General features: G+C 39.0%; 2 protein-coding genes across 3 annotated transcripts; both read right to left on the bottom strand.

Moving 5' to 3' along the window:
• Positions 1 to 10551: 10551 nt before the first annotated feature.
• Positions 10552 to 15067, bottom strand: LOC146455648 (dynein light chain 2A-like). The gene is made up of 3 exons (XM_085093974.1): positions 14902 to 15067; positions 11434 to 11795; positions 10552 to 10983 (listed from the first exon to the last, which is right to left on the bottom strand). Exons 2-3 carry the CDS (start codon positions 11743 to 11745, stop codon positions 10675 to 10677), a joined length of 621 nt encoding a protein of 206 aa, XP_084950100.1. The 5' UTR covers positions 11746 to 11795; positions 14902 to 15067; the 3' UTR covers positions 10552 to 10674.
• A 2295-nt stretch (positions 15068 to 17362) lies between these two features.
• Positions 17363 to 23344, bottom strand: LOC146455647 (uncharacterized). 2 transcript variants are annotated; one of them, XR_014858975.1, is made up of 5 exons: positions 22264 to 23344; positions 21196 to 21433; positions 19162 to 19352; positions 17588 to 17890; positions 17363 to 17555 (listed from the first exon to the last, which is right to left on the bottom strand). XR_014858975.1 is itself a non-coding variant. In XM_085093964.1 (4 exons), exons 1-4 carry the CDS (start codon positions 23312 to 23314, stop codon positions 17715 to 17717), a joined length of 1656 nt encoding a protein of 551 aa, XP_084950090.1. In that variant the 5' UTR covers positions 23315 to 23344; the 3' UTR covers positions 17363 to 17714. The 2 variants fall into 2 exon arrangements, 1 of the variants encoding a protein (XP_084950090.1); XM_085093964.1 differs by having other exon boundaries at positions 17363 to 17890.
• Between the last annotated feature and the right edge of the window lie 19 nt (positions 23345 to 23363).

The raw sequence follows: 23363 nt of genomic DNA, 5'->3' as shown, positions 1-23363 counted from the left end.
CCTCGACAACAAAGGCCTCCCATCCAAAGTGGCTGCATCGACGGACTCCAGACTCGGCTCAAACATGACAAAATGGTGCGCTCTCGAACTGGAGAGACAAATCGTTAATCAATAAATCTAAGTTTAAATTAGGCCACACAGCGAGCTCTCGCTTCAATTTCGATCAAAAGTATTTTAATGCCAGAGCCGTCCAGTGCCACGACTTATACTTACGAATCCACCTTCCGGCTGCAATTCCTGCATTATATTGGCGAGGTCAAAAAGATGCCTAAAAGTTGTCAAAAACTATTGAAAGCTATGTCAAATACAGGTCGCCGAAAACAATGGGATTCCTGCGTCCTGGTCATGTGGTAACAATGCAGCTTCAGAAACCGCTGTAGAGTTGACACACTTAGCACGTGTTCACATTAGAGTTCAAATGTTCGAAACTGTAATCAAACAAAGTATAATTGTTCAAAAATCGTAAAAGGTAGTCACGTTTCTCAGACTAAGAAGTCAGATTCTTCTGCCCTCACCCCCGATAACTTCATAAATATTACGGCTAACACAAAATAAGTTATGAGGTCTTTAGTACCCAAATAACCGAGAAACGAGATGGTGACGTCACATAGCGTTTTTATTAGATCATATTTTCTAAACAGCCGGCAACTTTGATCCCCATCGCAAATTTCTCAGTTTTCAAAAACCTAACAAATTCGACAAAGACTGACTCAGAAGAAACGGAAATCAACAAATTAACGCTAAAATGACAAATTCAAGATATTCAAAAATGTCTGCTGGATGCGATTGCCAAACATTCCACCTCCTCCTCCTCCTCCTCCCCCTCCTCTTGAATAGAGTTTATCAAGGAGGCGTCTATGACCAGTTTCCAGTGATAGAGTTCTAACTAGGCTCAGTGTGATCATTCGGATGATTGAAGTTCTAGGAAAGACTGCTGTTCATGACATTGACTGCCGTTTCATCAACATGAACTGAAGTCATCATCAGAGTTTTGTGAACCCGATGGCAAGCAGGCCTATTAACTATCAGACATAATTAAATCATTAGTACCTAGCAATTCAATTTAATTCAATTTATTTACAAGAGGATAATGAAATAAACTAGGAGACAATCTGTACCGAAGGATGAATGTAAATTAAAGAAAAGGTTAACTTAAAAATACTTGGCAAGAAGTTTGAACAATCCAAATAGCTGTAAGGCTAATCGAGTGGGTGGACCAATACTATTAACAAGGTTCAGAAAATAATTGAAAAGATATAATTCATTTAGTTATGATAAAAAGTGAGACTTCCTCCAGATTACAGTTAAATTTGATAATGGTTGAATTACTACGTATAAATCAGAAATTGATTAATTAATTAATTAATTAATTAATTAATTGCAAAGAATAATAAAAAGAAAAATGCTGTCAGAAGATACCCTAACTGTTATACTTACAGAGCTAAGATGTTCTAAATAATTGTTAAAATGTAGAACGATGATATGCGACAGTTGCTGTTAAAGTTGGGTAAATGCTGGAGAAGTGTGAAAAAATTGAAGAACTTCTAGAGGTTTCGGTCTTAAGCCTTTATCAGTGGAAGTCAAGTGGGATATCTGGAATTTCTTCAAATGTTTTGCACTTTTTTTACCATCTACCCTACTTTTAAAGATAATTGATATTCAATTAACATGATGAGTTCAATCATAAGTTATATCATAAGATAAGGTCAATCAATATGATACGTTTTTGCATCAAACGGAAACTCGGAAAAAAATCCGAGCTCCAGATGGGATTTGATTTGACCCCCGTGATCTAGTCGGATGCCCTAACCACTGAGCTACTGGAGACTGCATGATGAAGAGGGTGAAATGTGGGTCTTTGACTAGAACTGCATCACGCAGTCGCAAAGTCAATATCTGATATGCCTTAAGGTGACTGTATGAGTCATGGGCCTGTATCGATTTGACTGTGTGACTGCGTGATGCAGCTCTAGTCAAAGACCCACATTTCACCCTTGCTCACCATGGAGTCTCCATTAGATCAGTGGTTAGAGCATCCGGGTTTGGATTCAAATTCCATCTGGACCTCGGATTTTTTCCCGAGTTTCCATTTGATGCAAAAACTTATTATGCTGTCAATTAATAATTGATTTATTAAATTTTAGTTACATTGTAAAGACCAGTTAATTCAACCATGTTTAAATAAAGTTACTGACTCAATTAATAGTTTTTGTTAGGATGTTTGATTTTTTTATTTATCTGGCGGGTGCATCTTAGCTATGACGTGCGTGGGTTTTCCGCGTATGCACGCCACTAACTGGAATGTTGCTACGAGCCAATTGCGTCCCCAAACCCCGCGCGCGTTTTAGGCCAGCAGTGGCCACATGTCCTTGGTGCTGACCACAAGGACCGCAGCCTCTGAGAGCGAGTTGGCTATGAGCTGGAATGATCTACATGGTCAAGAGTCCATTATATGGCGAGCTCCACGTACTGATCATCTCTTGTACATTATTGTTTGTGTTATAGGCCATGTATCACCCAAGATCATCTCATTTCCATGGAATTTATCTTATTGTTTAGTTCAGCTGGAAGAGTCTAAATTCATAAATATAAATTGATAATAAATAATAAACAATTCGGTATACGTTCACTCATTAACCTTCACATCTCTGAATTTCTGAAGTCGATGCGCTGAAAATTTGTAGGGATGTTGGCAGATGATGCAGTTAAATCATGATTGTTGTTGTACTGGTGGATCACGCATTACTGTCGGTTTAAGCTACTTATGTTACCGAAAAGCAGTTTTTGTGTCCAAGTTTTTAAACGTCCTAAATTAAAAGATTGCATTAACTAAGGGTAAATCATAACCTCCTTTGTGATATCATGCCACATAAGAAAATTTCACAATTTCAAGATTTGTTTAAAGTTATTACCTTCTAAAGGAGTAAACATGGGATTATCGCAATTTGAAGCGTTCGATGTTGTTTTTGAGAGATTCTTATGCAATTCTGCTTCTATGGCAACGAAATAGAGTACGCTAACTTTACCTCCCTCGAGTATAATGTTCTGAAATTCTATACCCGCGACGAAAACGTAAACGTAACCGACGATCATACGATTCAGTAATGTTTGATTTTAAAAATAAGCTGCAGGTAGCTGCATGCAACGGTTGAGAAGCGTTTGTTCTAAGTTAGTAAACCAGCTTTCAAGAGTGAGTATCACCTTACAAACGACTCATTGATAGCATCAACAAAACAGACAAGTAATAGACAATTTTACTAACAATAGACCAACGGGCTTTTTACTAACAAAAAACGGAACCTATCAAACAAACCAATCACTTTTTACAGTCTTCACAGCCAATAACATCTCGACTTCTTTGACCAATCAGCTCAACAAACCTACTGACGTTCCACAATTTACTTGACTCTGAAGGTGACTTCCGCTCAGGTCGTCGAAACGTCAGTCAAGTCACCTCAAACAGTCCTTCTCAGGACTATCTCACCCGGATGATCGTCATTGTTTATAAATGAGTCACTGTTATCAGCACTTGGCCAAGGATCCCACTTTGCACCAGGGCAGTATGGGTTTTCACAGCAGACAAATGTATCGCGCGTGCGCAAAATTGTAGCCAGCAAATTCAAACGAAATGGTTTGACAAACTTATTTTATCCAGTTGCTTTGGGCTAGAAGAGAAGGCCGTTACTGAAAAAAGAAGCTTTAAACGTCGAGCACCCCGCTCCAGACCTCTCGCGGCTGACCTAAAAGAGAGCTTGTTTGCAGGCTATGTAAACATTCTTGAGAATACTTGACTCATAAATCGATGCAGCGCGCATGCTCAGTCGTTTGACCCTTGTGAAGCATGGGTTCCTTAAGTAAAAAAATACTTCCGCGTCTGATCAGTCGCAATCCCCATCCCTCCTAGAAAAAAATTACAGTGTAAACTCATAAACTCATCAAGCTCCATAGTATAGTTAATGAATCACTCGATTCTGATTGGCTAAGAGAAGAAGAATGAATCCTAAATTGCAGCCACCTGATACTCAGGTCACTCAGACTAAGCCTGTATAAGTAACTATTACTCCACATAGTATTCTTTATGTTTCCATGGCATCGAATGTTGATGTTCATGACCCGACGTTTCCGAAGACCACTCAATACCAAACGACAAACGATGTCTACCGAAGATTAGTCGAAGACGTCGGAATACTTCTAAACTAATTCAAAACCGAAAACTACCACTATTAGTCACGAATTGCACTCGAATACTTGTGATTTCCTATACTAACAATCTTTGCTACTTCCAGTGAAATCTTCTAATGGTCTTGTTGCCGTCTTTGAAAAAGTCGCCAAACCTACAACTTGCTTCGCTCCGTTGCATTGCATAAACATAAACTCTTTCATGTCGCGGTTCACATGACGAATTTATGAATGTTAAGTGATGTCAAAAGAAGTAAGGGTGTAAACTTTAAAAGGTCATCAACGTAAGTTCAGTAAATCATAACATAATTTTGGTATGCTTTTTTTGTTTTTCGTTTTTTTTGTTTTTTTGCAGCGAATTTAAATTCTGTGAAAAATATTTATGAAGCAACGAACAACTTCCACAGGAAAAAACGTACGTTAGAAACCTGAACAAACCTGTTGCATAAATTACATTAAAAATTCGAATAAAATCCTTGTTGCTTCGATGCTTCGATTGCTGAAATTTATACACAGAAAACACCAAACTCGCAGCTGCATTTTATGCAAATAAGTAAACTTGTATTCACTTATTTCAAAACTGATTATTCACAACAAGGCAGTCATCTTTCATCTTTAATATTGATGTTTGAAGCAAGTTAGGTCACCGCAATTAGTTTTGTTTGCTCGTATGCTCTTATAAAAACTTTCTAAACTAACCTCTCATGACAAAACTGTTATTCTTATGGAATGTGTGCATCAGCGCCATTTCTAGATTTTTTTTCTTTTTTTTTTTTTGTGGAAAAACAATAAATGAGCAATGTAAATTTTAAGTGGATCAAGACATACATGCCTGCCTGCCATGTTAATCCAAAAGCTTTTGAATAAATTCTACGTTGTTTTGACTTCTCGATCTGATTTGATTAGCATCAATATAAGAGCTACAATACCCGAAAGTTAATCAGGAACATCAAAGAAAGGATTTACTTTAACAGCACATTTTCCAAGCCATTTTTAAAACAAACGCAAAACTCTGCCAGTGTAAAAGAAAAAGAATTTTAAGTAGTTCAACGAAACAATTCGGGATCTCATAAGCTGAATAAATTGCTCATATATCAGGGCTAAACGAGATAATTAAGGTTTGCCACCTGCAGCAAGCTCCATCTCCGGTTACTCCACAGTGCGGCTTATGCTGGAAAGCAGATCTTTCAAGACGAGTAGTGAGCGAGACTGTAAACACTACCTCTCCCAGGTAATTTAACTTGAGTGTTTTTTTTTTTTTTTTACTTTTTTAATCCAACAATTTTCCATACGAACCTATTCGCCGTTAATTGCTGATTGTCTTTAGAAGGAAGATAAAAGTCTGACATGTGAGAACACACGTCACCAAAGTGCAAAATAATAGACCATATTCGCATTCAAGGTATTACAGTGGATCTAGCTTGCAATACAGGGGAATATATTAAAACATATTTTGCATGTGCAATACGGTTGACACGAATACTGCCGTCTATTCCACGAGCGCGCGTTGGTTAGGACGTGAAAGGTAACAAACTAGACGTAGCGCCGACTTGGCTACAACAATATTAATAACAATAATATAATAAATTTATAGCGCTTATACATCGCTACAATCATTCCAAACCAACAAGCGCCAGTGGATCAGTTGTTTTTCCGTTAAAAAAAAACGAGAAATATTGCTAGTTCTTGATGATTACTCTTTGCAAGAAAGATATGAAGACGATGCTTGAACATAGTGGTACAATGGCTGATATCTTATGGCCGCTAAGCCAATCGAAACTCTGGCGTTGCATTAACCAATGATCCAATTTTTAACAAATCATATTCATGTTAGCTTATAATTCATGATTCCAACGATTCATTCTCATTTTCCTGTATTCTTATTTCTCTTATTTCCCGTTATCGTCTTCTTCTTTTTCCCCTTTTTTTTATGTTCATTCAGATTACGTGACTACCACTAACCATATACATTGGCCACTGACCAACCCGGACCCTACACTGACCAATACATCGACTATATGCTGACCAATGCATTGACCATATACTGACCGATATATCGACCATGTCTGAATCAGATGTTGGCACTACATTGGTGATGTTATTTTTCATCGTCACAAGTATAGCTGGAAACTCTCTAGTTTGTGCTGAGGTGACAGGAAATCGAGACATGAGGTACGTGCTTGTACACTGAAATCAGTACATCGGTATATTCCAACAGCGCCCATCCCAATCACCAGCTTAACGTAATGTTTAAATGTTGGACACTGTATTCGCAAAATTATGTAAGTGACCTTTTTACAGTTCCGTCTCTCACCAGGTGAGGGGACAAACACAGCAAAAAGTACAGTAAAGTTAGGAAGTTTGGCCTACTCTGCACCTCCGCTTGAAATTAACGAATTAAACCATCTCAGTTATATCATCCATGACCTCCCTCCTCCGCAGAGGCTCCATCAGTGGTGAAATAGAGGAAAAACAGGAAAAAGGGCAGGAAAACAGGCCCCATACAGCTTGAAAGAACGAAAAGAGACCTCCGCGGAGGAGAGAGATTCATGACCAAAACTCAAACCAAATATTGTCGTTACGACATTCGTACATCTAAGATTTCCTGAGAGTGAGAAGCCTTTGTAAGACCCCCATAGCAAAAATCTGTTCTGTTTATTTTAAGACAATACCTTTTGAAAGATGTATGTTACTTGTCAAAATCCGGTAATTATGACTTTTCCTGGGTCGGAGCGGCTTCCTCAGCCTTCAGTATGGTTGCCATAGCGATAGAGCGCTACTATGCGGTAATATATCCACATGGCAACAAAGGAAAACTTACCATGCGTAAACTGAAGGTATGTCATTGGATAAATATAGGGAACGAAAAGTAGTTTATGGCATGGACAGACAATTTCTTGTTTATTATAAGACTAAAATTACGCAGCACCGATTTGGTAGGTAAGTATCATCCCAACTTAAATGTAGTTATTTCAGTGCACTTTGGTCAAAAATCACCAAGAATACCTTAGTCCACTGCTGTTATTTCGAGGACTGAACTACGAGCGTCATTCAATCATTTTCAGAGATATCTCAAGACTGCCGAAGGCACCCCGAAGACGTCGAAGACTTCCGAAGACAACTCGGCAATTTTCCAAGAAATATTTTCGGAATTCTTCCAACTTACTTGACTTATTCCCTGCTACTCCCAGTGGAGCATAGGTCCATGGAAACTGCAGCCCGCCATCTCGATCTGTTTTTGGCTAGCTTTTCAAGCTCCCTCCAGGTATAGCCTGCCTTGCCCACCTCATCGTCTACTTCCAAAGATTCGTAAAATTTCTTGAAATTTCGATAGATTTATACAATAAGTAAAAAATTGAACTAGTTCTGAGTATTTGGCATATTTTTAGATATCTGTCTTTGAAAAGGGAGGTTTCGTTCAGTCTTGCTAAAAGTTAGAAATTAATATTACTTCGACAGCTTTCATTTCATTTTTTTCATTGGAAACTTGTAGACTAAAACGAAACGTGACTGAATCTATTTAACCTAAAAGCTTTCCTTTCAAACCAAATTCTTATGACGAAGTAGTGTTCAAGTAACAAAGTAGTTTGTGTTAATTACATAGTTACTATATAATCAGGTCACCCCTGGTAGGATAATCATTGATGAGCCCTTAAGGTGTGGAGGAATGGGATAAAAATTGAAGCCCTCTCATTTATAGCTTATTTTGCTCTGACGATTTTGATCATTAATGACTGATGATTTTGGGGTCACCAAAATAAAGTTGTTTATCAATTTCTCAGACACCAAAAAAGAGCTTTATTTTCCAAAGCTCCTATACCATAGACAAGTAATCCAGACCGTTTAACGTTCCTGTGTTATTTCTTATGTGGAGCAACAAGGCCGTTTTACGCTACAACCACACTAATCCATTTTTAACTTTGCTCCCTATGCTTGCATCTGGGATGGAAATTTTGTCACTACACATGTTACACATCTTGTTCCCAGGTTATTCTCCCATGTTCCTGGTTGTTTGCGTTGATTATCAACATCCCGAGATTCCTGAACAAGCATTTTAATAAGAATATCGACCCCGTCTTCTGCGTTCAACTGTGGCGAGAAGAAGGGATCGTTAAAGTTCATAGTTTGACTTGGCTTGTTTCCTTCTGTTTATCCTTTACGCTGATGACCTTGCTTTACACCAGAGTCGTGTACACTTTGTGGTTCAAGCGCAATGATGATAATGTACTTCCGTATCAACAGCAGGTATGAGTTCTTGAAAAAATACTCAGTCAGTGTCGAGTCAAACATTCAATGTCGACACGTTCGATGAGAATCTAAAAAATTCAGTGAATATAATTTCATATTTTCATATAATTTCTCTCACATATACCACTCATTAACATTTCAAATCCTAGCAGTATGTAGGATTTTTCACATATGAACCTAGTTTATAGCTTAGCACTCACGAGTCTCCTGTAGCCCATTAGTAGTAGAGCAATCAAACTGGTAATCGGTCCTAACAGGTTCGACTCCTGTTAGGAGCACTCTGAATTTCTTTTTCCGAGTATGCCTGTGTCACTGACTGAATAATACATCTACTATAAATTTGGTTGTAACCTGTTACCTAACTTTTTCATACTCAGCGACACATAGGGCCTTATCTTCAAATGAACTATTCGTGTATACACTCTGTAAACCGATCACCAAGTCACTGGTGTAGTAAAAGTTTAAAAGAGTTCACACAATGGCTGATCGGTACAATCGAGACGTTAACTTTAAAAGTTCTCGTTGCTTGATTGTTTAATTAATTTCGTGTCCGCTTTCCTGCGTGACGGGTATGGCGATCATTCACCCACTCAATCAATCATTGCACTATTATTTCGCAAGCATGCATTCAGATCACTCAAGCACAGGAATTCCGTTCTGTTAGAACTTTCAACCTTCTAATGCCATCACTCTGTACACAGGGTGTGTTAAAGGCACGAAAGCGAGTCACGCTGATGGTTGTGACAGTCAGCGCCATCTTTGGAATCTGCTGGGGCGCCAAGGTGACAGTCCAAATCTCACACCGATTCACCTCCTACAACTTCAGGCCAGTTGTTGTCGCCATTGCGAATATAATGGTCATGCTTAATTCTGCCGTGAATCCGTTTGCATATGCTCTGATAAACCAACGATTCAGACAAAAGATCAAAAAGATGATTTGCTTTGCATGTGCCTTGAAGGTGCAGACTAAAAAGAATCAAAGGGCGTCAAGGTTGTCAACAGTGCGAGCCAGCGGCTTCAGACTACAAGACCATGCTTCATTGAGTGATGCGTTGGGAATGAATTCTTACATGGACCTTGTTAATCCCCATGTGCCGCAATACGATTCAATGATGTCAGCAGGCGCCTCCATCGATTAAGGTGGCTGGCACCGATTTCCAGTACTTTTAATTAAAGGATCAATGCTAGCACTCTTTGCCAGTTGATATAACAATGATTGTAACAAACAAAAGGCTAATAGTTATGAACAAGTTATGGTCACTTTCTTGCATAATATAGGTTAGCATAGCAACAATAATGTAACCTGTCAAAAACAGCGCTAAGTTTTGCTTAAATAACTTAAAAACGAACTCGATGACCCCCAGTTTTCTGTTATGGAACTGTAATAGGCATGTGCAGATACATCGCTTTGTTTAAAAGCAGTTGTATGAAGGGGTTCGGAGCGACCTTAAATTCTCTAAAATTTTAATTTTAAAGCTAAAATTAGGGCTGTTTTTAATAGGTTATACTGTTACTATGATAACCTACTATTGGAGAATATGACCACAACTTTTTCACCAATGATTAGGCAATTTGTTTGATACAATTATTATTGTATAAACTGGTAAAAAGTCGCAGTTTTGATCCGTAACTCACGGTACTAAGCTCTTTTTGTAGTCTATACGAATATCACAGCATAGTTTCACATTTTCGCACGTTATTCAAACAATACTTAGTGGAACGGGATAATGAAATAGACCTATTCGGCTAACCCAATGTTGTACCCAGTTCAGATCCCCCGGGGTTAAGATTCTTTAAATTTGTTTATTGCGTTTGCATTATAATGTAGCATTCACATTTAAATGATATGGAAATACTTAGAACAAAACAATTTTATGCCCAAAGGATTTGAATTGGGTACAACATTGCGTTAGCCAAATGGGTCTATCGTCTACGTGCATGTCGCACGAGGACAGTTAAATTTGATGTTTACATTGTATGGCAGAAAGAAAGCGAGCTCGTTTCTTTAATGCAGTTGATCCATGTATAGTGCTATTAACTTGTAGAAGGTTTACAATACAAATGAGTTCTTTTCTTAAATATCGTAATGTCAAATCAACAAACTGACAAATGTGAAAGTCAACGTGGATAATAATCTTCGGTTTTATTATGAATTGTGGAGAGAATTCTCTCAAGTACCATTGGGCGTCATAAATCACATTTATAGCGGTAGAGATTTTAAGAAGTTTAAGCTACAAACTGATCGCTTTATTCACAGTAAATTCCAAAAACAATCCCAACCGCATAGAAATGATAGTTTCTAAACTCATATTGCGCAAAACTGTCGACCGCTGAGTCCCATGCGCACCGGCTCACAATTTTCACACCCTGTTGATTGATGTCTCCCACAAGCACGTGACAAATAAATTTGTATCGCGGATAACAAAGTTTTTTCACTCGTTCCTTGATCTCCTCCGTCATCTTGACCGTTGCCTCTTTGCAGAAGTCTGGGTCGTATTTGTGATCCGCCAAATTAGCTTCCAGTACCTGTTGAATAATGGGTTTGACCCTGTGTTCCTGAAAAGGAAACACATCAAGTTACTTTAAACGTCCCCTAAGTTGGCACCCACGTTCACGTTTGAGTGAGGAAGACGTATGCGCTTAAGAAAGTTCGTGCGCGTGGTTCGCACAACAAAGCAGTGTCCATTTTGAAAAGGTTCCCTCTTCGGGAGGTGCAAACAATTTTTAAAAACCTCTCATGGTTCAGAAAACGAGAATACTTGATTAGATAACATACAGATGTTTCTCGAAGGAAGGCTGAAGTATTACGAAATCAAACAATCAGAACTTAACCACTCAGCAAGCTGTATTCACCCCTATCCTAGGGTAGGGATATACTATTCCGAATTGTAGATGGGGGTTCACCGCCTAGAGCTCTATGGAGGTCTGTGGAGGTCTCTATGGGTGCGATGGTAAGCATTCCACTCTCTGCGCCTTTAAAGGATGAGTCAAAGTATCTCAACAAACCTGAAACATTCTTGGCGGTTCCATAACAAAGGGTCGCGCCATAGTCAAGCTATCGTCAGACAATGAGCTGTCTCGTGCCAGTCCACTCCCATGCCGACTCCCCATGTCACTCATGAAGTCCTCTGGAGACCATGCGTGTGTCATGTCAAACTGTCCCCAGTCTCCATGGCGTCTTTTGACTTTCATTAGAAGAAGGGACTTCTGTTTGATGTCTTTTGATAGAGAGTGAGCGGCTGCTATAGCATAAATTGAAGGTGAAGGGATTTCTTTTGCTTCTTGGACAGTCTCGAGGTCTTTACCTTTGGTTCCCATCTTGGTTTCTTTGTGTTCAACAGAGCATGCGCACTCGCTATGCTGTCTCCCTTTTAGAAAGAAAACGTTACAGGACATTTTCACTATGGCGTCATTTGACTATAACTCCCAGAATCCTCCAGTTTTGTTGTTGTTGTTGTTTGTTTGTTTCTTTCTTTCCTATGCTAATAAGAGCTATTGTTCTTTGCTATCCATTGGTAGTTGTAGTAAGATGACGCCATCATGAAAATGGCCTATCACTTGATATTATGCGCATAAAAATTTGCAATTTGAAGATTTTACTAACAAAGAATCATGATATCAGAGAAGTTGAATGAAGTGTACATCTTTCTCGTTTTGCAATTCAATCAATCCTCCGTTTGTATCCGAACGCAAGTAGCCCCTAGTTAGCTCATCATAATGCCCAACTTACGGAACGAAGAAGGTTATTATTAACTTTCTGTTTACATATTTCAAGCACATTCTATCAAAGGCGAAAATTCCTTATGAAGTACCCTCATCGAAACCTTTCGAACCTCAACAAAAATACACAATTTTTCTTTTTTCACGGCAACTTTTCAGGGGCACCAATAGTTCGTTTCGATGAATATCTGTTTGGAAAACATTGACTACCTCAGTAACTACGATTAAATTGTGAAGAAAACCTAGAGTTTTCTTTAGCGAAAGGTCGCGTTAAGCTTTCGTAGCGCTGAAAAAAATAATCCCTTTTGTTTTCGAAGGGGTAAATATAAATACGTCATTAAACTTATGAAAAAAGGCCAGCCAGCATTTTCGGAAAACAAACAGCAGCTCAATTAAATTTTCAGCTATAGAATCTGAACGGGTAAAACTGTTTTCGTTCGCCTGTTGACTGACTTTTCGATGACTCCACGTCACAAATTTGCCTTTTACCGGTGCTCGGAGCCACCCAACATTGATCAGCAAATCACAGGTCACGTTTACAACAAAGGAGTCCGGCTTTGGTAGCTTGTAAACCAATCATAAACGAGAACATTTTTTTTAAATTTCAAAGTGTCGGTTTTTTCGATGGCCCTGGTTAAGTTCGTTGCACTGTAATGGGGTCTGTAATAGGTCTAAAATGATGTGGAAATGAAAGAATCAATATTTTAACTATGTTGCTTGAATGTTCTTGCTGCGTGCCCCTAAATGTTTGTCTTTTCAAAAAGAAAAAAATTGGTGAAACAGGCCAAAATGTCTTCCAATTTCGACCCTTTAAACCCCACAGATTATTCTCAACGTTTGCTATATATTTCTTATAGAACAATTTGGGACTGATTTTCATTTTTTTTTCCCAAATCCAGGCCTTTTACCTTTCATGATCATTTACTTTATTCTCATACCCTTTTTATTTGAACCGGTACTGATACTGCAAGGAGACATGAAATCCTGGGCCCAGTTGTTCAAAGCCCGATTTAGCTAATCCTGGATTAACGTGACTTTGATTCGAGTTTAATTACTAATCAATAATCAGGCGCGTAGGAGGGGGGGTTCGAGGGGTTCGAATATACCCCCTTTGAAGATCAGTAATGGCGGAAGAAAAACTTTTAAATAAAGTTCCTGGGGTCGAAATACATCAACCAAAGAAAAATAGAGATATAAACCCGTTCTTTAGGCCTTATGTCTTATCCTCAGTAAAAATAAAAATTGTCAAGAACCCTTGGAGTTTCAAAATTTTAATGACGTTTCATTTTTGCGGTAAAACCGCGTCCGCCCGAAAAAGCCATAGAAAAGTATGCTTTGCGATACGTTTTGTTCTCTGACTGCGGCATTGTTCTAAAAGGAGATTCACTTCAAAGTTAATAGTTCAAGCCTTGTTGAGTTTCACGCGCAATTACGTACAAGTTCGCCTGAGAATTCCCACCACAAAAGCGGTAAGTCAACGATACACGTTTTTGATATGCCTGTCAATCTTGACGAGATAGTCAATTTGTTCGAAGGCTTACACCCGAGAATGATGCAGTTTACCAGTTCGGTGTATGACTTTCAGCAGATCGAATAGCTATCAGAACTTGACAGGGCGCGGAATGTACATTGAACTTTCTTGTTTAAGTTGAAACGATTATGCCGTCGAAATGATGTATATAGCTTTTAAAAAAAGCTGTTGTAAAAACAAGTTGTGATTTGCCTAAAATAGGTCTCAAAATGCAGGAAATGAGGTTTCTGGGAACCTAGATTTTCAAAAATTTCCGGGGGAGCATGCCCCCGGACCCCCCCCTAGTAAGAGCGCTTCTGGCGCTCAGCAAGATTTCAGGGGGGCTCAACGAACACCCCTATCGAAACCTTACCTACGCGCCTGATAATGATTCTTTTTAAATATTTTTGGCCCTCAGTTTTGACTCAGACTTTTATTTACCATTGCCTTATAAATTAGCCTTTTAGACCATTTTAAATGACATAGATGAAAACCTCAATAAACTAGCGTTAATCGGCTTTCGAACAACCCAGCCCTACTGTTGTGGCATAAAGGTTTTAAAAGCCTTAAAGGTAAACAGTTTATCTGACGCCTTCAATGAGTGACTTACATGTTTTACAAGCACAACACGAAAACAGTGATAGAATTATTTACGTAGTTACGGTATCTGTAGAAACGGCGTAGTTCTGTTTTTATTTGCAACGAACAAAAGTTCCGGAAATCAGATAAAAAAAAATGCTCTGCACGTATATCTCAATAGCACTATCCTATTCATAACAGCGGGAGGGAAACAGGAACCGCAGCTGTTATTTTCGACAGATGAATATTTCGAGTTTTAAATTGGAAACAAGGAAAGAAAGATCCTTGATTCTTTGATTTGCAGCAAATGGTCACCAAAGCCAACGGGAAAGCTAATACTCAAGTTCTGGCGATACAGTTTAATTTGTTCTTGAGAAAACTATTTTAATCTACATTCGTAGCAACTAAGGAATGGTGCGAAACTTATTGACGCTACAGCTCATCTCGGATAAAAAAAACAAACCCTGTAATTCAGTTAACCCGTTGGTCTCGCCTCGTAAACACAGATTTTAGAAAACGAAAAATTATCTAAAACGGACGCGAACTTAGAGTAATATAAATTCAGTATTAAGTCAGGTGCGAAAGAAGCGAAAGGCCATCGTATTCTCAAAATATAAATACCTCTGTTACTAAAAATGCTTCGTCAAATGTCAGATTTTACTCACCCCAAAACCCCGCTTTTGATTCCTCGTTGTGACCAGAAATGAACGAAAATCAGCGTTACACGTTTCTGGTAATCAGTTGAAGACAACGTTGCGGACGGACGACATTTCGTGTTACAAGACTACAAGCTATGATCGGATTCTATTGACAGATGTGTCAACAACGCATTGTTCCTTCATCAAACAAAAGTCGTAAATGGTTAATTTTTATTCAAATTTCAATTAACAAACCAAGAGCTAATACATGTATTATAATGGATGTTCTCAGACGGTCCAGGTCGCTCGCGGCCACACGCAAGCGACCTGGACCTTCTGAGAATCAGGCTAAATGGTAGCCTGCGTCGCAGACAGTCTATACAATATCGAGTTCTCTATAGGTCTTGAGTGACAAGTCTGGCTGCAACGCAGGCTAGCTAAATGGATGACGGCCCTGTTAAATTCATAGCCTGCAGAACAGGCGGTTTTTTTTTTCTCCCCTCGCCTGAAAAACGGGAAAAAAATCACGCCTGTTCTGCAGGCTATTAAATACACGGCATTTCGAGGCATAACTGTGGGAGTTGTTCACTACTCTATGATTTTACAGTGCTTGGGCTGGCCAAACCATCCCTCTTACGAAACTATTTTCAACAAAAAACACCATGTATATTTACACTATAGAAAAAACACCATCGCAGTTGTGTACGCAACTTAACAGGGCAGATGTGAATAGAAAGCCTGAAAAAATTCAGGCTTGAACACGATTCGAACTCATGACCTCTGTGATACCGATGCAGTGCTCTACCAACTGAGCTATCAAGCCAACTGGGCCGTGGAGAATGTAGAAATGGTTCATTTTCATTTTACTTTCGCTGATACACGATAATTTAAGAGCCCTTTTGTACTTCAGTATCTCCAAAAACTTATGAGGGATTTCTTGTCATCATTGTATGTATTCCTATTCCGGAATGGGGTCAATCGGACGCACTCTAAGAAAGAAAACCTCTTGGACCGGAGTACTGTCGTAGTATTCGCGCTGACCCATTTTAGTAAACCAACAACAACCGCAACTACTTATCTGCTAATCAACTCTTGAACACGTCAGAGGAAGAGCCGAAAATTTACCGGAATTTTACCGGCCGCAAGTCACAATATATCAGCTTTATTTTAGACACTTCATCACTTAACATCCTGGTATAGTCAACTCGCTTTCATTTAGTTGTTGCGCCATTTACAGCTTGCTCACCATGATACAAAACACTGATCAACATGGTGCCGTTAAAAATTGTCGCGCGTAATACGTATTAAAAATTCACGTGGTGTTACACTACAAATCATCCAGAAACAACAACGTGAAACTTCTGCTGTTCAACCTTGGTGCTGGAGTTCACGATTAGCGAATTAATTGAGGCCGCGAGGAGTTACACTTTGCTCGAGATAGCGGGAAGACCGAGCTCGCAGCTGAGTCGAAGTATCCATACATTAGGTCTATTAGCTACACGTATGTCATTTTTTACATGGGATTTGAAATGATGAAATGATGTGAAGAAATTATTTTTTTTCTGAACTTATCTAGCTCTTCTCTTGAATTCAGAGTATGGCAACTATTCATAAAGTTAATGTTTTCGACAACGGGTGGCCGAGATGGAAACGGGTGCCAACTTGAGAAAGTCTGGCCGATATTTTCAAGCTCTTTCTTTGTGTCTAAGAGAAAATGGGTAATAACTTATTGCCGCTCGTTCTTTTCTTGAAAATACACTTGATTTTATATCACTGGTGATCTGTTGCTGACCTAGAAGCAGTTCACGTATGAGCATCAGCAAGGTATTATTTAAATATAAATATTTTAGAAAATGTTTGACCGAAAAACGGGATAAAAAGCCCCCCCCCCCCTCCCCCCCCACCAAAAACATGTTACACCTGAGGTTCATTCATTCCAAGTGGTCTAATGAAGTCTCCCTTCTCAGTTATTGACACTTCCACATCTTACTGAAAATCCAAGCAACCCAACGTAACTTTCAGTTACCGCTAAAAAATCTCCTTTTTATGTTACAAAAAGTTAACTTGAAAGTACACTTGCAATACATATGCAGCAAAGCGGGCGCTGTGTCAAAGGAGCCTTTTTTTTTTCTTTTCACTACACTTATGTATAGGCGCGTTGCGTTATGGTGCTGCAAGATGTCAACACACTAAAGAATAACGAAAACAAGACAAGTGCAACATCAGCTGTTCCACTCGTAACAGTTCTGTGTTTTCGTTTGAAAACGCATTCTTTTCGATACGTTTTCGCCTATCATCCACACTAAAACGCTTGAAAATGCCGATGAAAACAGCCAAAAGTGGAGACCTTTGAAAACGCTCCGTTTCTAGTGTGGACAGGTGAAAACGGTGACGTAAAAAGCGTCACATGCCGTCGGTTCCAGTCCAAATCGGAGCATCTATCCAAGATAAAGGATGGTTAACACATGCGCAATCCCAGGTCCCACATTACCGGCCAGCACAGCAAATCAATTATACTTGACTTCGTTTGTACAACCACACTGTTCTTTTCCACATGCCCTCACTAAGACACTTGTTCACTGTCACAGGACAGATTTTAGAGACGCAGAAGCTTGACTGTGATGCAATATGTTTGCTTGTCAACATCACAAATCTTTCTCGTTGGTGCAGCCTGCGAGAGCCTTTTCTGCCTTTTGGCGTCTGCTCTCGCCACTGGTGCAGCCACACAATCTCCATCAAATGTTCTCACTACTTCAAGTACACCTGTAGGTTTTGACTGTTTTCAATTGTTATTTAGTCCTCCAGCATTGTTCTCTCAACTCCACAATACTCGACATCCTTCACATATCCTCAGTACTCCACTTATAAGCTTGTGATTGCGTTGCCGCCTTGTTAGCCAGCATAGCAAATCGTTTCCTCTCAAATCCATTTGAACGATCCACGCCATCCCACCGGTACCCCGGTCTAATGTTGAACCTGTTAGGGGGAGGGTCGGGGCCTTTGTATACTGGTTTTTCTGGAAAGAAGGTAAGAACTTATTAGAGACCAAAAACTGAAGTGCACATCACTGGTTATCTGTAAGTTTTACAGTCTATACGGAGTACAATACAGGAGCAGAGAACATGGGCCTTGTTGTCGGTATGTAATATACATGATGACATTATTTCAAAGCTAGTATTGTACTTGATTAATGTTACTTTATTACCTTTCTGTCCTTATCAGCTGCTTGTGTAATTTGTTTATCTAGTCCACAATATATTTAGTTCAATGTATATTGTACTTGTTTGGCTAACCGTTGACCAGCCATTGCCAGTTTAGTGTACTAATGGCAATTATCACAATTGAAGATTAAAGATATATACAGGTGCATGTCACACGCAAGGAAGAGTGTGACATTCGATTTGCAAACAATGAGAAGTGGGTAACAATAAAAGGGTGCAACTATGCCCTCTGGTTACACGCTAAAATTAACGATTGGCATGTCACAGTGTACATGTACAAATGTAACAGTCTTTACTGTAGGACAAATCATACATAGCTCATTGTACACATAATAGAAATTATACTGCATTACAAGGCTGAACATGTAGCCAGTCCCATGCACACTGCAAATAGACCAATCTCGGATGACTACAAGGCTTTGGGGGAAAATAGGAAAAAAATTAAACCTCAATGCAATTTCTGTTGTTTTATTCCCCTAAGCCTTGCTGCCAAGCTAGAATTTTAGTACACGTTAAGGACGGTGCCAACTATTGTTACTGCGCATACGTTCTGCGCATCGCGAGATACTCGGGTTTCCTATGGGTGGTGCCTACTAATACAGGAATATTTTTGCACGGTTTAAATCTATACGGAGAAAGCAGAACTTACCAAATGCTTTTGGCATCTCAAAAGAAAATTGGGGGTAACCATGCATTTTTCAGAGATAATTAAGCTTCAATTTAGGAAAAAATCCCATACATTGCTTTATATTTTGGCGTTTTTTAGAGATATTATTGCTTAATTATCTCTGAAAAATGCGTGGTTACCCCCAATTTTCTTTTTGGATTCCAATAGGCCTTGCTGAGATCTGCTTTTCCCGCATAGTCATAAACCGCACAAAAATACTTCGGTATTAGTAGGCACCGTCCTTAAATTGGTCTATTGATAAAATTTTTATTGCTTCCCACATGGTCATACATTATTGTTTGGCCAACTAAACCAGAAAAGCACGCAAATTCAACATTACACATACAATGTATGTTGAAAGGTCATCACCATAGTAACTGCAGTTAAACAAAATCAAACCTTTCTTTCCCTCCCTGACATCCTGTTTTTTCTTTTTCTGCTTCATGTAAGCCAGCATTGGGTCATCCTCTCTCTCCTGATCTTTTAACATTGTTTCCAGATCCTTGTCATCTCGGTAGCGAGCAAGTGGCTTGTTAACCTCATGTAAATAATCTGCAGCTTTTTCCTCATTTTGTTTAGTTTGAGCCACCCTAATGACAGAATGCAGACACAAGTAACAGAATAATTTCTATTTTATTCAAAAACCATTCATCTTCTGACATTTTTGTCTTAAGAGATGGTATTACTGTCAGTTGATAAAATTTAAGCAAATGTTTGGTTTAATCATTAACAATTGATTCATGCGTCAGCGTGCTTCATCGAGATATGAAGCACGCGGGAAGTTTGGAGAGCACGAAAGATGCGTAAGAGTTGCTTGAGGCGTAGCCGAGAGCAACTCTAGCTTCTTGAGTGCTCTGCAAACTTCCCAAGTGCTTCATATCTCGATGAATGCACAGCTGACGCATGAATCAATTGTTTTATAACATTTTCAACACGGTAGTTTTTAAACCTGTTGATTCTAGGTTGGCCAGAGGTTTCCCAAGCATTCAGCCAATGTGCAAAATGGTAATAAACAACCCCATGTTCGGTAAAAATACACATCTTACAGGGTAAAAAAGGCAACACCCCTTTGGTCTACAGTAGTTAAAGTTTCTAATTATGGAATAAAATACACTGGTTGCCAATTAAAAATTTTCCAAAAAACAAACTTGAAAATTTGATCCTCGCGTTACATGGGAGAGTTCTTTCCGCTTGCGAGGACATGTCGGTTTGTTTACGCAAGATTTACGCAGTTGTCACGTCTCAAGAATGAAAATAGAAAGAAAACAGACAACTGAAGCTTCCCTAAATGAAAAATTTATTCAATTAAGTCTTTGTTCTAAGAAGCAAAGGCGTACAATTTTTAATCCAAGACGATGAACGCGCAAGTGATTTGAAGGAACTGCAAGTCCATTTTGAAGTGAATTTATCGAACCGTGTGCACGGTTTTCAAAAATTTCGCAACAAAACTGTTAGGAATACGAAGAAGCTTTCAATTAGAAAAGTATTTAAGTACAAATTCACAATCAAACCTGTAATTTCTTGTGAACTGAATTCCCACAAGTACTCGAACGTTACCAAGAAAGTTCGTGGCGTATAATCAGTAAATAATGATCTGAAATGTCCGCTTGCTGATCGTCGGCTGGATAAAACAACAATATCTCCTTGAAGCACAATTTCTTCGCCGTTAATTTTTGAATTTCCACTTTTGAAACTATCGAGTATTCCTTAGCAGTCTTTCTTTCAGTTTATCGTTTCGAAAAGGTGTCTTTTCCCTCTGAGAAAGTGAAATTGGTGCCTGAAAATTAATAGTTTTGCGAGACACGATGTCACGGGCCTTGTTCTCTTTTTTCCTTTTCTTTAGGTTTTTTTCGGAAGTTAAAAACTCCAAACCCCAAAGAAAAAGTGGGAAGAGCTTCTTCATCAGCTGGTTCCCTTGTTGTCATCTGTAGTTAAACGTTTTGCTGAAGATTTCTCCCGTTTTTGAATGCAAAATGGAGAAAGTCGTTCACCGAGTTCTCAAGGCATTTGTTTGCTGACGTCATCAGCGTGCACAATAGGAATATGAAGCACGCTCGCGCAATTGAATTTGATTGCACGAATTTACTAGCTATGTTATAAACAGAGTTGATAAGGCCACTCTAAGGAGATTTGAGTGATGACGTCTTGTTTGATTCGCTCTGATGAAGGGCTAACACTCAAAATGTCAGCATTTACATCTCTTTACGGTTACTTTATCAACTCCATTGATAAAACCAAACATTTGTTTTCACTCACCACCAATGCGGCACCACAGTTTCTTTAGTAACTAACCCATTAAAATTTAACCATTCAGGTCAAATGAATAAATTTGACAATTACAGTAGTTTCATCCATAACACCAGGGACCACCTCAAGTGACCACCTTTTGCAATGAGATCTTACAGACTGGACAAACTGTACAAGAAAACCTACCCTCTGCCCCACTCCATAAATTTTTCATTATCTTCCATCTCTTTGCGTTCCTCTTCTCGTCTCTTGATTCTGTCCAATTTGATGTCCTTTTTTCTTCCCATCTTGTCACGGTAAACTGTTTCCGACCCCTTCCCAGAGATTGAGGGATCCATTTTGGAAAACATTTCTGCTTCGTGCACTCTCTTCCTTTCATTTTCTCTCTTCAAGTCACTGGCACTGAGGAGACCAGCTTTCCCTCCTGCCAAATTTGGGGAAATGCACAAACATTAAAACATTCTTACACAAATACATGTACATCTACACAAACTGATTGTTTGAATGTTTGATTACGTTACACATTTTTAATTTAAAAAAACTCAATAAAAAAACACTGGCAAATCACTGTTGTAGTAATAGGCACACATGGCAATTTTTGCCAATCACTGCAACAAGCATATTAGTATTCTAGTCACCAACTGTGTGGCTGATCTTACTTACTATATACAGTTTGTATGTTTTTACACCACCACACCATTACATGTACACTGTGGAAGACTTACAGTGTAGAGCCACTGCAAATAGAAAATGATTGAATGTTTTCTGTTTGGTTCTCCGCATTTGCAATTTCAGTCAAATGTTCGTTTATTCAAGCAAGTTCGAGTTGCTTACAATACGATGTAAGGACTGTAAGAATTGTAAATAACTATTTTTAATTAATCATTTTTTATTTTTATTTTTTACTTTTTATTTTATTATTTTTTACATATACAATTTGTTAGGCGCATTTGATCATATACACATTATTATTATTAAGTTCAGTCATTTATTTCCCATTCATCTCGTTTTTCTTAGTTTAGCTTTGCAATTTTCTTTTTCTAAATTATTGTACTCATGTTCGCCCTGTTAATTAGTATGTCTGTGCCATTTGTTTATGCGGGTTAGTTGATCCTACGTAAACTCTCGATGAGCACTTAGTTGCTCTTACAGCAAATGTCGTGTTCAAATATTGTTTAAATAAAAAAAAATAGCACCTAAAGCATGATTCATGAGCGAAATATTATTTTGGTTAACATTACTCTGTTCACTAACCAGTTGCCATTCTGTTCTCAGATCCTGATCCTTTAGCAGCTCCTCTTTCAGATCTTTTTTGTTTTCGTGGAGGTGATTGGTCTGAATCACTGATGGCTCTCTTTCTTGGAGGGGATAGATCTAAATTACTATTGGTCCGCTTCCTTGGAGGCGACTGATCTAAATCGCTATTTGCTGGTTTTCTTGGAGGCGACTGATCGGAATCACTGTTAGTTCTTTTTCTGGGAGGTGATTGGCCTGAGTCTCTTTTTGTTACTGAACGGGGAGGGGAAAGATCGGGTGAGTCATTTCGAGCTCTCCTCCTATCAGATGTGTGTGAATTCCGTTGTCTGGTTGGGGAGAGGTCAGCACTATGATTATGCATTTGCTCTGGAAGTGAATCGGCAGAATCATGCCTTCTTCGTCTAGATTTTGGCGGAATATCGTCGGCCTGTAGGGAGAGCTCTCTCCTCTCAGAATGAGTTGACGACAAATCTTTTGTATATCTATGAGGTGGACTTCTATATTGCCTTTTCCTGGGCGGTGATTGGTGAGGGCTGTCACGCAATCTGCCCTGCCTTGATGGTGGACTTCTGTCTTGTTTTTTCCTTGGAGGTGATTGGTCAGGACTGCCACGCAATCCACCACGCCGTGGTGACAAATCAGGGGTATCCTGTCGGCGTCTGCTTGTTATTCTTGGAGGTGAATTGTCGCTATCATAATTCGATTGTTGCACTTCCTTATTTTCCGGCGATGATTGTAAATTTTGGCTAATCGGTGCCCACTTAGTTCGCTTATCTTCTTCCCGTTTTTTGAAAGTTTCAAGAGAGATTTTCGTGACACCGTCGTCCTCGTAAACTGCTGGAGCTTCGTCGGCATCTCCTTCAAGTTCGTACGTTTCTTGTTCATCATCTGCCACTGCAACGTCTTTGATAGTTATATCATCGTCAACAATAATAGAAGTCGGACGTTGGGAAGTCGTTTTGGGAACTTTCTTTTTCTTCTTCTTTTTTCCACTGTCGGAATTTGACAAATAGCGTTTGAGATATTCCTGCTTCGAAATGGCCGCCATGTTGGAAATTACGATGCGCAAACATCTTGCGCGTAATCTTTTCTCAGAT

This window comes from Pavona decussata, unplaced genomic scaffold, assembly GCF_977016875.1.
Source record: "Pavona decussata unplaced genomic scaffold, jaPavDecu1.1 SCAFFOLD_272, whole genome shotgun sequence".
Lineage (NCBI taxonomy): Eukaryota > Metazoa > Cnidaria > Anthozoa > Scleractinia > Agariciidae > Pavona > Pavona decussata.
The sequence above is the reverse complement of the archived record's forward strand: the minus strand, read 5'-3'. Positions and strand labels throughout refer to the sequence as shown.

Bases quoted from the DNA above. Each gene is read 5' to 3' on its own strand.
- LOC146455648 (XM_085093974.1), bottom strand. From the start codon at position 11,745: ATGGGAACCAAAGGTAAAGACCTCGAGACTGTCCAAGAAGCAAAAGAA. The intron at 10,984-11,433 runs GTTTGTTGAGAT...TTTCCTTTTCAG, and splicing joins AACCGCCAAGAATGTTTCAG to GAACACAGGGTCAAACCCAT.
- LOC146455647 (XM_085093964.1), bottom strand. From the start codon at position 23,314: ATGGCGGCCATTTCGAAGCAGGAATATCTCAAACGCTATTTGTCAAAT. The intron at 21,434-22,263 runs GTTAGTGAACAG...CAAATTTGGCAG, and splicing joins TGAGAACAGAATGGCAACTG to GAGGGAAAGCTGGTCTCCTC. The intron at 19,353-21,195 runs GTAGGTTTTCTT...TTCTGTCATTAG, and splicing joins TTTATGGAGTGGGGCAGAGG to GGTGGCTCAAACTAAACAAA.